This window comes from Psammomys obesus, unplaced genomic scaffold (genome assembly GCF_907164565.1).
Source record: "Psammomys obesus unplaced genomic scaffold, mPsaObe1.curated_primary_1811, whole genome shotgun sequence".
Lineage (NCBI taxonomy): Eukaryota > Metazoa > Chordata > Mammalia > Rodentia > Muridae > Psammomys > Psammomys obesus.
The window spans coordinates 3,528,865-3,543,475 of NW_026596143.1; the positions used below are offsets into that span (position 1 = coordinate 3,528,865).

Genomic DNA, 14,611 nt, shown 5'->3' on the forward strand with positions numbered 1-14,611 from the left:
TAGGCTCCACTCTCATGAATGGAATCAATGCTGATTCTAAAAAAAGACTGAATCTTTAGGCTTGATATCTTGCTCCCACTCTTCTTTTTTGCCTCTCTCCTGGGAATAATGTACCTTCATAGTATACATGTAAATATTCACTGAACAAAATCTTCCATTTGTCCATTTAGATCTAGTGATTCAGCGAGGTCTAGTGTATCCCTTTAATCTTAGCACTTGGGAAGCAGAGGCAGACAGATCTGATACTGAGGCCAACCAGGTCATTCAGTCTATAGAGTTCCAAAACAGCCATGGCTAACAGAGAAATCCTGTCTCAAAGGGGAAAAAAGTGGAACTAGTGATTCTTTGAAGCATTAAAAATACAGTGGTAACTAAACAGAGATAGTTCTGCCTACCTAAGAGTAGGGCATTTTTTTTTAGTCCGATCAAAGTACTTTACTGTGTGTGCAGCACAGCTCTAACCAGTAACATGAGAAAAGTTATGAAACAAAATACTAAGAAGGGAAAATACATTCTGTGCTCTGTTGTTCCCTAATCATTTTCATGATGCTTTTTAAAAAGTATTCTTAGCCCTTTGGAGCTCTGTGGGCTCCCGCTTTCTCTGTCTCCCCTAAAGCTTCCAGCACTGTTGAATTACGTGCCTTCTGTGGCCATCCCCTAGAGAACAGGATGGGGCAGCCAGGGAGGTCAGGGATGCGGCTGCATGATAGGGCAATATTTAAATAAGTACATAATTATTTTTTATCATTGTGGGAAAATTCTAGCATAAAGGAAAAGTACTGGAAACTATGAAACAGTAAAAACAATTAATACTCATCAGGCTCTTAACTTTTTGTTAAACTCTTAAGTTTTTGACTCCTTTTATTTTCAGCGTGTGCATGCACACCCATGTGTAAATGTGTGGGAGTAGGAGGACATTTGGGAGCTGCATTCTCCTTCCTCCATGTGTTCTGGGGGTTAAACTCAGATCATCGGGCTTGGCAGCATTCAAGTCTTTACTGGCAGAGCTGTAAACAAAGGTTGGGCCATCGAATCTACCCTGGGCTTCAGCTGACAGAGCTCTGTCTTTCCAGACAAGAAATCTCAGCTCGTTCCTGCTGGTCAAGAAGAGCAGACTTTCAGAGTGGGAGGTTTTCCTGCATCTTAAAAGAACCTTCAACACATTCTCCATTTTAGCTCCCCCTTAACCTATCATTTCTTGCAATTCCATGACATTTTGAAGATTTTGCATGGTCATCATCAGAGTGAGCGGAATTTACCCACTCTTTGCCATTTCCTTTTTCTCCTTTCTCCTCACGTGTGTGTGTGTGTGTGTGTGTGTATGTGTGTGTGTGTTTGTCCTCCCTCCCCCCCAGATAGGGTCTCACTATGCGGCCCTGGCAGTCCAGCAGTTCACTCTGTAGACCAGGCTGCTGGCCTCAAACTCAACAGGGATCTGTCTGCTTCTACCTCCTGAGGGCTGGAATTAAAGTTCTGTGCCTCTATGTCTAGCATATGCATGTATTTTGATATAGAGACTTAATACAACTCAGGCTGACCTGGGCCAGAGTACCTGGAATTGCAAGTCCACACAACCAGGCCTGGTTAAATATGTGATTTATGTAAACTTAAAATGTGTTGGCAGTTGGTAGTGGCACATGCCTTTAATCCCAGCACTCAGGGAGGCAAGAGTATCTCTGAGTGCCAGGTCAGCCTGGCCTGCAGAATGAGTTCCAGGATAGCCAGAACTATACTGAGAAACCCTGTCTTGAAAAACAAACATACCTTTAATCCAACATGTCAAGTTGAAGTGTCTGAATAGTGCACATGAGGTCCCGATTTCTTTTCCTCTCCAAAGAACCTCTCCACATATACTAAAATTAGGGTGTTTCCAAAGATTTTTATTATATCTGTGGCCCATAACTTACTTATCACTGCTAAGATTAAAGATCACTATATCAACCACTTTAGCTTTAGTGTTTGTTCCAGGAAGTTTTTACCAACAAGACAGACTGTAAATCAGTGCTGTGAACTTAGCAACTTCCTGATAATTCATTTATCTGAAGGGTGGGTTGCTCACCAAAAACTCTTCCTTTTCCAACAGTAAGAGATTGAACTTAATTGGCCAATTCCATAAATCTGTTCTAATAAAAAAATGGACAGAGCTAGGGATGTAGTTCAGGCCTGGGTTCAATCCCTAACAAACCAAAAGGGAGTGGGAAATCTGACTTCTACTTCTTTGCCTTGTTGGTCTCAAACTGTTATACCATGAACAACCAGAGCTCCACCCTGAAAAGGTCACTTTAAACAACTCCAACTGACAGAACTCTCTAGAAACAGCTTTGACCTTTTCTTGGAGGTACTGATGAGATCGTGTCAGAGTATGATTATATGCCTAAATTAAGAAACTTGGCTGGGCAGTGTTCACATATGCCTTTAATCCCAGTGCTCAGGAGGCAGAGGCAGGTGGATCTCTGTGAGTTCTAGGCCAGCCTGGTCTATAAAGAGAGTCCAAGACAGCCAGGGCTCTGTGTAACAGAGTAAACACCGTCTCAAAAACAAAACAAAGCAAAACAAAAAACAAAAAAAAAAAACCTGAAACAAACATATAAAATAAAAAAATAAAAAAGGAAAATCCCTGACATGACATTGAGAGAATAAAACTCTAAAGATGCGGCTGAGTCCATTTTCTGTTGGCCATCTACTGTGGGCCTTTGGCCTACCCTTACAAGTAGTTTAGTTTTCTCAGTGAGCTTCCCTTGGAGAATAAATTTTTATTTGAAAGTGGTTATCAACTGGAGATAGCATCTGGGCTGGGGGATGGAGATTTGTGACCACGTCTCCTTTCGGCTCTAGGATCCCATCAGGTGCAGACCCTTGCAGGCCCTGTGCATGCTGCCTCAGTTCTTTGAGTTCTTATGTTTATCAATTTAAAAAAAAAAAAAACGTATTTAAAGGGTCTTGTTTTCTTGGTGCCCTTCATCACCCCGTGGCCCTTCTATTTTCTGCCTCCTCTTCTTTGGGGTTTCCTGATCTCACAAGAGTTCAGGGAAGTTTCTCCTGGGCTGAGGTAGGGGCTTCTTTAAGGAGAGGAGAGGGAGTGGTGATGTGATGGTAAGGTACTGGGTTTATAGTCTTATGAAGTGAGTTTAGGGCATTATGGAGAGGTAGGGGGTCCTAGGTCCAATGGTCACTTTGGAATCCAGAATTAGGAGCCTGCTTTTGCAATCCAGGGTGCCTGCTCAGAAGAGAAGAGCAGGGACCTCCTGGATTGTGTCCCAGCCTAACGCTGTATTTTTTTTCTTTTTCTTTTTCTTTTTTTTTTTTTTTTTTGGTTTTTCAAGACAGGATTTCTGGGTAGCCCTGGATGTCCTGGAACTTACTATGTAGACCAGGCTGGCCTTGAACTCAGATCCATCTGCTTCTTCCAGAGTGCTAGGATTAAAGGCAAGGTGCATGCCACCACTGCCTGCTGGCCTCATTCCATTTTTTTTTAAGATTAAAAAAAAATTATTTATACAAAGTTCTGTCTGCATGTATGCCTGCGTGCCAGAAGAAGGCACCAGATCTCATTACAGATGTTTGTGAGCCACCACGTGGTTGCTGGGAATCGAACTCAGGATTTTTGGAAGAACAGCCAATGCGCTTAACTCTGAGCCATCTCTCCAGCCCTTCATTCCATTTTTAAGACCATGTCTCAACATGTCTGCCTGGATGGCCTAGAACAATGTAGACCACGTTGGCCTCGATCTCAAGAAATCCACTTGCCGCTGCCTCCCCTTTAATACTGGGATTAAAGGTGTACCCAGTCCAGATTCCTAACCTTCACAAGTTAGGCATTAATTCCTCAGAAAATACTTCTCCAGACTGCAGAATATGGCTATATAGCACCGTATACACACATTCCTCCCATGGCACCAGACGTCATAATGTCTCTGTGCAAAGCGTCTAGCCCCGAGCTGGGTTTGTTCAGGACAATTCAGTAACTTACACATACTAGAATCTCTGAGCTCTATAGAACCAGGCCAAGTTGTGTGACATAATAAACGGTACTTGAGCTAAACTGAAGAGTGACTGCAAGTACTGAGGTTTTGGAATTTGCAAGGTTGGGTATCTTGTCGGTGGGGAGGCCCTCCGTAGCTGAGCTGCAAGTTACCGGAGGTGAGTCATGGAGTGACAATGAAGTCACAGAACTGTGAGGCCAAGGCTAAGTCATAACAGTGACATGTGTAGGCAAACTGTCCGGGAGATGAGTAAGGGGGAGCAGGTCTAAGGTATCTCCACGGGGGTGTGGGACGGGAAGAGGTACTTGGCAGTAGGCCCCACTTTTAAGCTTCCCACAGGACTTGTTAGGGAAAGAAAATGCTTCGTAACTAGTAAGCTAAGAACCAAAAGCCCAGTCACCCCCAAATGCCACAAGGCCACGGGGCCTCGCAGGGTCAACTGCCCTCTTTCAGTCACTTCACTCTTCAGAGCGCCATGTTTTAGACCCGCACAGTCAATCCACAGTCATCGCGACCACCGAATCCACAGGACAGGCGCCTCCCTGGACCTTCCCAGCCAAAGCTGACAAGCCGCGCCGTCTGAGGAAGGACTGTGGGCTTATCTCATTCGGGCCCACGTCCCAGCCTTAAGGGCCTGACATCCTCTCCCACACTCCTCACAGCTCAAGGACTCCGCTCCGAGCTGGCGGAAGACACGACCGGAAGGGGCGGGCACTGCGCCCGGCGGGTCTTTCGCACCATGGCTTCTCGTGGCGTCGTTGGCATTTTCTTGCTCTCTGCTCTCCCTCTCTTGTGTCTGGAGCTCCGGCGCGGGATCCCGAGTCTCGGTAAGTGTTGCCTTGCCTTCTCGATGATCGCAGCTGCGGTGTTTTCACCTAAGTGGGGCATGCAGTTTCTTCCTGGCCATGGCGCCTCCGAGCGCTTTTGACTACAATTCCCAGAGTCCATCGCGCCCTCCCCCTTCCGGAGCCGCCTCCATTTCGCGGGAAAAGTTCTTTTGGGCTTTGGCCAGGTTCTGCTTAGAAAGGGGCCGGAGTGAGAAGTGCGGGACAGATAAGAACTAATCTGTTTCAAGAAGTGATGAGAGCCGGAAACAAATAGGCTGATAGTATGAGGGCCTTTAGAGCGTAGAGACTGACCCTTAAACTCAAGAAGCCATCGCCTGGAAGAGAGGATGGAGCACAGGTGAATGTTTCAAGGGAAGGCCTTTGTGGCTAGATCGAGGAATGAGACAAAGGGAGTCTCTGAATAGCATTTACTGAAGCCTTACTCTTAAGTCAGATATTAGTGTTCGCAGTCTCGGTCTCCACTAGTGCCGTAAGGACTTGGAGGTACTGTTAGCATAAACAACAGCTCTCATCCCAAAGGGCTGACAGTTTATTTTGGAGTCAAATATGAATGTCCATGATCTGGGAGTACAGATTTAGGGTACCTTGAATTGCGTGTTCCACGGTTCCATAAAGATATGGTAGTAACAGCAAAGAACGTCATAAACACTTCAAATATACATACAGTTATATCGTGGAGATGGGTTAGAGCAACGTGTAGGGAAACCTCTTCCAGAGGCCTCAGATGCTGTCAACTTTCCGAGCTTTTGGGTTGGTGAAAGGCTGTGGGCTAAGTTAATATAGTCCGTAGGTTACACGTGATAGTCACAGGGTATAGAAGTGAACAGTGAGTGTGTGTGTGCGCGGGTTTAAAGCTAGCCCAGGATAATTTGTGATTAGCCTCTGGACCTGCGCAACATTCGAACCACTCCACAGTCTAAAAAATGCTTATCAGTCACTCGTAGAATGTACAACTTATATACAACGTAAGGGGAGGCTTCTTTGGGTATACTTGAGTTTGCATTGCTACTAAAACTGAGCTGGAGAGATGGCTCAGTGGTTAAGAGCACTGTTTGCTCTTCCAGTAGGTCCTGAGATCAATTCCCAGCAACCACATGGTGGCTCCTAACCATCTACTGGGATCTGATACCTTTTCCGGCTTGCAGGAGCACATGCAGAGCATTCATATATGTAAATTAAATAGATCATAAAGAAAACAAACCAAACACAAAGCCTTCCCCTACATTTGAGAGTGAGTGGCTTCTTGGAGGTGGTTTTTTATTTCCTTTGTCTTGTTTTGTTTTTCTAGACAGGGTTTCTCTGTGACAGCCCTTACTATCCTGGAACTCCCTTTATAGACTAGGTTGGCCTTGAACTCACAGAGATCCACCTGCCTCTGCCTCCCTAGTGCTGGGATTAAAGGCGTGTGGGTCACTGTTGTAATAGGTTTTCCTCCTAACACCCTACATGATTTTTCTTTGTGTGTGTGTGTGTGTGTGTGTGTGTGTGTTTCAAGTCTTTAACTAGCTTAGTTGGCCTGCAACTTGAAGCAAATGTCCTGCTTTAGGCTTCCAAGGTCCTGAGATGACAGTGGCAGCATGCCTGGCCAACCTAGAGGTCTTTAAAGGATCATTCTGGGTACAGGAGAGATGGCTTAGAAGTTAAGAGCACTGACTGCGCTTCCAGAGGACTCTGGTTTAATTCCCAGCAACCACATGGCAGCTCACAACTGTCTGTAAACTCCTGTTCCAGGGGATCTGACACCCTCACAGAGATACATGCAGTCAAAACAATGTACATAAAATAAAAATAATTATTAAAAAAAATAAAGCAGGCCTGGTAGTGCGCGCCTTTAATCACAGCACTTGGGGAGGCAGAGGCAGGTAGATCTCTGAGTTCAAGGCCAGCCTAATCTACAAAGCAGAAAAGTCCAGGCCAGCCACGGCTATACAGGAAAAAAAAAAAAAAAAAAAGCTGCTTCCTTTCAACACTCACCTAAGGAACTTGTTGAGGGAGATACCACTTCAGATTTGTGCTTATGTTCCTAAACCTTATCCCAGTGTTTAAGAAAACTAAGCCAAGTTGGAGAAAATGGAGCTGGCCTTCAGGCAGCAGTGCCTACTTTTGAGAATTTCACTTAACGGCCACAGTCCTTTGCTGTGAGGTGGTGGTGGGCTTACTTTTCCACACCTTACCCCCCACCCCATTGGTTTCTTGCTAATCTGTTAACAATATTGAAGTCTGTTTTAGAAATGATACTCTGGTGCAACAGCTGTAATGCTAATTCATTAGCTTACCAGTGGAGCATACTTAATGGATACTGATAGTCCACATTTTTGTGATTCCTTCCTTAAATAAGCTTTGGCCAGAAAGCCACTTGGACCTAGATCTTATTACCTGGGTAAGATGGTTCTTCTGTATCTGCCAAGTTTTAAAAATAAAAATGAAGTGCATTCTGAATCAGATTTTAGCACTAAACAAAAGAACAGCAAACCCCTCAAAAACTCAGGATAAATTTTAGTCCTACTGTACATCTCTTCCTTCCACATTTAGCAAGTTGTGTTACCAGATTAACAGTCAGTTTTTTGTTTTTTAAGTTTTTGGTGTTTTGAGACAGGTTTTCTCTGTGTAGCCCTTGCTGTCCTGGAACTCACAGATCAGCCCACCTCTGCCTCTCTGAGTGCTGGGATCAAAGGTTTAGGATACCACACCTGGTTGATGCTCTTTTCATTTTGGCAACTGAATCTTCACCTGGGCTCTCAGAACAGTATAAGAAGTACTGATAAACATGACTGAGTAAGAGCTGGGAGGTAGAAAAACGCACTGTGGCACAATCTTGAGGAGGAAATTTGATGTTTCAGGGACTGGAAGGAGGGTATAGCTCAGTAGAGAAAACGGTTCTTGGAAGGCTGGTGAGTGAGTCCCAGTACCAAATGAGTAAATAAGCAAATGACATTTTGGGCTGGCAAGATGCCCTACTAAGAATGGTGCCTACTGCTGAGCTTAATGACTGGAGTTGGATTCTGGGAACCCATGAGGTAGTGAGAAAGAATTGATTTTTGCAAATTGTCCTCTGACCTCTTGTGCAGTGAGGGGTGCGCTGTGCCCCACCCAAGTGCCCCAAATAACAAATACTTCAAAATATTCTAATGTTATTTTGTTCGGAATGGCTATTTGAAACAGAACTGGAATTTGACATGATATTAATCTTATTTCAGAGAAAATCAAGTCTTAGTATTAATATTCATTTATAATGCCCCTGAATATGATGTGTTTCTAAACAGGATGATTCTTCTAAAATTATTTGACAGTTTGTTGTGGTAGTAACCATCACGGTGAATTTCAGTGCCCTAGGAGGCTTAGGAAAACACTCAGGAAGCTTGTGGCATTTAGCTGTTGTAGTAATTAATACAAAATGAGTTTATTATTAGCCCTAAGGTTATCACAGTGGTATTATCTAACCTATCACAAATAAAAAGACACAGACACCTGTTAGATTTTGTAATTGCCTTATTTACCTTGGATCTCAATAATCTCACCATTCATCTCCTAGCACCCATCCAATGCCATCTGCCTTAACTGTCCTATCTTCCATCCATAATCCTATAAATACTTGCTTCTATTTTTCATCTGGCCCTTTTCACACCATTATTGGGAGTCCTTCTTCCGGCCCCTACGTGGTTTCTTCTCCAGGATAACCCATCTTGGTGTCTTCCTCCTTCTTCCTCCCTTTCAGTTCTTGTGTTTCCTGTGATTCTCTCTTGAACCCAAAAGCCCAGGAACCTTCACCAAGCCTCCCCATTTTGCCCTGCCCAGGTATAGGCCGTTTAATCAACCAATCAGATATGTTCTAGGCATGTTTACAAAACAAAGATAGGTGTAAGATCTTAAGGGCCAGTAACACACGTCAGACCACCTCTGACACTAAATATTTACTATAATCTATCATTTATTAGTAGTAGCAAGCATGAGAATTTTTCTCTTAAAGAAAAATGTTTAATTTAAATGTTTTTTTTTTTTTTTTATAAGGGATTAAAGATCTCATTTTGCTGAGTGGCCGGATATTCCTCCTGCTTGCGCTGCTCACCTTGATCATTTCCGTGACCACCTCCCTGTTTAACTCCTTTAAATCTCCCCAAGTTCATCTGAAAGGTAAGTTTACTACTTGGGCTACCTTTTTTTTTTTTTTTACTCAAAAACCAAAAAGTAATCTTTTCTATTAATTTCTTTCTTTTGTTTATTCTACAATAAGAATTGTTTTATCCTTTACTTATGATGTGCAATTTCAAGAGGGAGCCATGAAATTCTCCCTTCCTCCGAAAAGGTCACAGGTTTGGCAGTAAGTGTCCTTACCCACTTGGCTATCTCAGCAGCCTTAGAAGCTTTGAAAGCATGGATAGAAAGATGGCTCAGTGGTTAGGAGCAGCAGCTGCTCTTCCAGAGGCCCTGCGCTCTGTTCCCAACACCCACACTGTGTCTCACAGCTGTCTGTAACTCTAGTTCCTGGGGACCTAACACCCTCTTCCAGCCTCCATGGGCACTGCACGTATGTGATACACAGACATACAGATTGGCAGAACACACATGTATACGATTTAAAACAAAAGAAAACAAACCAAACGCAAACCATATTGCACTTGACCTTCTAATAGATGACTTTTAAAATTGACAGCTGTTCTTAAATGTTATTAACAAAAGCTTCCCGGTAATGAATGTGTTTTGTTTTTTTTTAAGATAGGATCTCAGATAACCTAGGCTGGCTTGGTACTTACTATACAGCTGAGGATGATTTTGAACTTCTGATCCTCCTGACCACTGAAATTACAAGCATGTACCAACACAGCTGGTAGGATGTGGCAAGGCAGGCATTTTACTAAACAAGCTACACCCTAAGCCTCTGTAATTTATTGCTTGTAAAATATAAGTAAATACAACCAATAGTGTAAATTTATTAGCTCTCTCACATTAACCATGCAAAAAAACATAATCGCAAAAGATTTTCCAACCCAATGATACATGATAATGTGGGTGCTTTGGGAATTCCCAATCATAGATTTTGAATTTTCTGTGGTTTGATCTATTATATTTTAAATGACTCAATGTGGCTATTAAACAAAAACATTATTTTGTGTGGGTTGCATTTTCAGGGTTTGTTGGGATCCTTAGTAGTAGAAGCATGACCAGCATGTGTGCCCTGGCTTCAGTCCTTACCACTGAAAAATAAATAAATAAAAAATAAAATAAAAATGCATTGCTATCAAGGAAGATGGTTTGCTGCTTACATTGTGCCAGAAGCCCCCGTGGTCTGCTGTTTATAAATATGGAAGTGTGCCCTTGATGGTTCCTGCCCTTCTAAATTGTTTCTGTGCATTACCTGAGTGTGAGTCATGGGGCTCATTTATGATGGGGCAGGTTCTTGGCGTTATCTTCCCAGAAGGCTGATGCTTAGGTTTAGGCTGTGTTTAGGCTGTGTTTAGGCTGGGTATGGTGATACATCCCTGTAATCATAGCATCGGAGAAACTGAGACATGAAGATTCCCCAGGCCAGCTTCTCTCTATGAAGCCTCTTACCTCCAAAAAAATTAAGTTGTCATATACAATAATATATGTTAGTGAATTGTTTCAGAACAGTTTTTTAGTATAGATTTCATATGCAAATCTCTTTTAATTTTTATTGGTTGAATCTACCTCATTTTCGTTATTTGAAAAATATGTAGTGTTCTTGTCTTTGCTAAAATCAGCAAAGATGGTGGTGCAAGCTTATAATCCCAGCACGATGGCAAGGCAGGTGGATTTCTGAGTTCGAGGCCAGCCTGGTCTACAAAGTGAGTCCAGGACAGCCAAGGACCCTGTCTTGAAAAACCCAAAAAAAAAAAAAAAAAAAAAAAAACCAGAGAAAATGCATTTGAGTCTTTGATACTGGAGATTTGAAAAGTACCTTTATGTTTTGGATTCAGAAGGAGAAGAAGAGAACGAGAAAAGGCAAAGGCTGGTGAGGAAAAGGCAACAAGAAGCCCAGGGTGAGAAGGTAAGGCTCGGCCCTTGAGGGCGTCAGTGGGCGCTGCCTTACGTCTGTGCTAAGAGGTCTTTGTGTGTATAGCTACTGGTGTCTAAGTCACAAGGCATGAAATTGGCCCCTCCCTCCTTTTTTGAGACAAGGACCCTTGGATCGTTGGCTGACTTTGAGTTTACAGCGAGGATGGCGTTGAGTGCTGTTCTTCCTGCCTCCCCTTCCTCAGGGCTGGGATTACCAAGCTCAATGTTGACCTTCTAAAATTAAAATTAAAAAAAAAAAAACAAACCTCATTTATTACGTTTTATTTACTCTTCATTCATGGGTCTGTGTGCCGTGTGTGGAGAGAATGGGTTCTCTCCTTCCACTCTGTAGGTCTCAGGGTTTGAACTCATATGGTCCAGCATGGTGGTGGGTGCCTTCACCCACTCTTGACAGTCATACTAGCCCTGGCCACTGTTATAGCCAGTGTCGGCCTCAGTCTCAGGAGCTTCCTGCCTTAGTTCAGCTGCCTGAGTGCTGAGCTTGAACGTGTGTGCTACCATGCCCAGAACACCCTGGTTTCACATGTGTGTAATATTTTCTGTTATTTCTGACTTTTAGTCAATGTTCTGTTGCTGTGAAAAGACACCATGACCAAAGCAACTCTTACAAAAGACAGCGTTTAACAGGCCTAGTCCATGATCACCATGGCAGGAAGCAAGTGTGACGCTGTAGCAGGAGCTGAGTTTTATATCCTGATCCTGAGGTAGCAGGCAGAGTGAGACATGCTGGGCCTGGCATGGACTTTTGAAATCTCAAAGCTCCGCCCCCCATGACACACCACCTCCGACCAGGCCACAGCTTCTAAGGCTTCTAATGTTTATATTTGAAACATTCAAATATAAGCCAGTCTTAGGGTTGCTGTTGCTGTAATGAAACACTATGACCACAGCAACTCTTACACAGGAAGACATTTTACTGGGGCTGGCTTACTGGTTCAGAGGCAAAGCCCGTTGTCATCGTGGCGGGAAGCATGGCGGCAAGCAGGCAGGCATGGTGCTGGGGAGGAAGCTGAGAGTTCCACATCCTGATCAGCAGGCAGCAGGGAGAGAGAGAGACTGGGCCTAGCTTGAGCTTCTGAAAAGTTCAAAGTCCACCTCCAGCGCCGTAGTTCCTCCAACAAGGCCGGCCACACTTCCTAATAGTGCCACTCCCTAATGGCTAAGCATTTAAATGTATGAGCCTGTGGGGGCCATTCCCATTCAAACCACCGCAAGTTTCTAACCCTGTTCTTGATTTATAACTCAATTCTGTAGCATGTAGAAACACTCACATCCAGAAATGACACTCTTTCTCCTGAACAGGCCAGCAGCTATATACAGAATGTTTTGAAGCCTCAGCAGGAAAGGAAATTGAAAATACTAGAAGAGCGCCTTTATCAAATGACGGGTGAGACCCGGAAATTAACCACTGGCCACAAACTTGAGGTTCGAAAAACTCTGGTTTTATATTTTGAATCCTATTATTTATCTCCTGTGTGTGTGTGTGTGAATGTGTGTGTTGGGGGTGTTTTATGCCCTCGTGTATATGGGTGCTGTTGCCCATGTAGGCATAGAGTGTTCAGCAGTTCAGCATCTTCTATTTTTGTCCACTGAGCTGTCTTCTAATCCCTCATGTTAGCACTCCTAACTTTGTCTTCTCTTTAGTGTTTTGGTTGGTAGATGTTAGTAGGTTGGCTTTGCTTTTATTTGTTTTGGCTTTTGAGATGTGGTCTGGCCCCGTTTTCTGGCTTGGTTTCCAACTCCTTGGCCCAAAGCTTCTTGGGTAGCTGGGACCACAGGGCTGCACCACCCTGCACCACTGTGTGCCACGATGCTCCACTCTGGTCAGCAGGCGGATGTCAGCCTGACAGATCTCTTCACAGTGGTCACAAGTAACTTCGTCATTAGTATCACTGTTTTGAAAAGGTTAGTGGTGAGAACGGAAATCCAGGAACCAGTTAAGCTGTTGGGGTGGTTGTTTTAAGAGATTCCTGGTGTTTTTGTGAAGATCATGGTGTTAGGGCGGAGTTGGATGTGTCTGTCCATCAAGTCCAACCAGTGACGGTGAGGCAGCCTGGGCGTGGCTAGTGAACTCGTTGGCGTTGCCATCTCCATCCCCGTTCCCCGTGTTCCTCATGTATTTTTCTTGATGAAGGAGGGGTGACTATATCCTGGTAAATGGTGAATATTTCAGTTCACCTGAAATATTTAAGAACCTGCGACAAAGGTTTTTAAAAGGTTAATAGCTAACCAGGAAGCAGTTACTGAGCGATGTCTCTTGGAGGCCTGCTCTTTTCTTGGGGGGAGGAGGATGGGCCTGGGGAAAAGGGGAGCTGGGAGTAGGGAACTGAGCAGTGGAGGGAGGTGAAACTGTGGTTGTGATGTATTGTGTGAAAGAAGAATAAATAAAAACTAAAAAAAAAAAAAATACCCTCACATTAAATTCTTTTGTTCTAGTAAGGCATAATAGTTCTAGTAAGGCATGTTAGTTGCTTTTGTGTCTCTGTGATCAAAATGCCTTAGGGAATGACTTAAAGGATTATTTCAGCTCGGTTGCATAGAAGTTCAGCCACAGTGGCTGGAGGGCAGACAGAGCAGAGCTCTGCAGAAGGCAAAGGGTATATGCCAGAATCCCTCCAGGCTTCCAGTGGCCTGCTTCCTCCACTTGAGGCTCACTCCCATCTTCCCCATGAGTCATCTTATTAGGATCCTTTCCCTGGATCCAAACCTTTTTATGTAATGGAACTCCTTTCAGAGATGCACTCTGAGGTGCAGCTCACCAATCTGTGGAGATGTGCATTGAGGTGACAAGGGAAACCGCTGCAGCAGTGTAAAGAATGGCCTTTACACTTCCTGGAGTCCTCTGCTCTTTAGAGAGGTGATTACCTTGAAGGCCGAGTCTGAATTGGAAAGTCTGGATGTTTAATAGAACCAGATAGATACTATGACGATTCCTTTACATACATGTTGTGTGTTCTAGTCTCCTGGGGAGACTACAACAAATACCCATCCACCCCAGATAGCACACTGGCCACAGACCTAGGAAATGGCTCCATCCAAGTCCATCTTGTAGAGTCAGCTAATTTCCTGCAGGGGAGGGGATCGTCACCGCAGTAAAGGCGGCTGCACCACTCACAACTGCCCACGGTGACACTGAAGCAAAAGAGCGCCAACCCTGGGCCTTCCTTTCACATCTTGCAGACTGTATCCAGCACTTGTGCCTGTTTCTGCAATGCCAGGAGGGACCTTTTGTATCTGAGCCTCTGATGTTCCCTGGGCCGTAGGACAAGCAAGAGTTTGCACAGCTCTTGACAGCACATCACCTCACACTGCCTCGCTTCCTTTGCTGGGAGGAGGATAGGACACCATTGGCCTTTTTCCTTGTGTCTGTCATTGTAGAGACTTAAGTGTGTAGTCAGATGGAGTACTTAGGAGGCAGAGGCAGGGGATGCTGAAACTTCAAGGCCAGCCTGGACTCCACAGATCCTGTGACAAAACACAAAACAGCATTGTTCAACAACAGAAACGAGATGAATGGGGCTTTGCCAGCTATTCCTAGTCAGGGGAGACCTTACAGCTGGATAAAGGTAGATTTAGCCTCATGTTTTCTTGTCCAAAGAGACTATGCTTTAGTTTTCTCATCTAAAAATGACTACCAGAGCTAAAAATGTAACCATTATGAATACACCTTAGTCAATAGAACATGCATCCTATTTACTTATTTATTTATCTATCTATCTATCTATCTATCTATCTATCTATCTA

General features: G+C 44.0%; 1 protein-coding gene across 1 annotated transcript in view; it reads left to right on the forward strand.

Annotated features, from left to right (window-relative positions):
- The first annotated feature begins 4,646 nt into the window (after positions 1-4,646).
- Ubxn8 (UBX domain protein 8) overlaps positions 4,647-14,611 on the forward strand; it is a 16,683-nt gene continuing 6,718 nt past the window's right edge. Inside the window, exons 1-4 of the mRNA XM_055593318.1 lie at positions 4,647-4,810; positions 8,840-8,962; positions 10,768-10,838; positions 12,170-12,292. Of these exons, the coding sequence (XP_055449293.1) occupies positions 4,723-4,810; positions 8,840-8,962; positions 10,768-10,838; positions 12,170-12,292 (405 nt within the window). The 5' untranslated portion in view covers positions 4,647-4,722. The remainder of the gene's footprint in view (positions 4,811-8,839; positions 8,963-10,767; positions 10,839-12,169; positions 12,293-14,611) is intronic.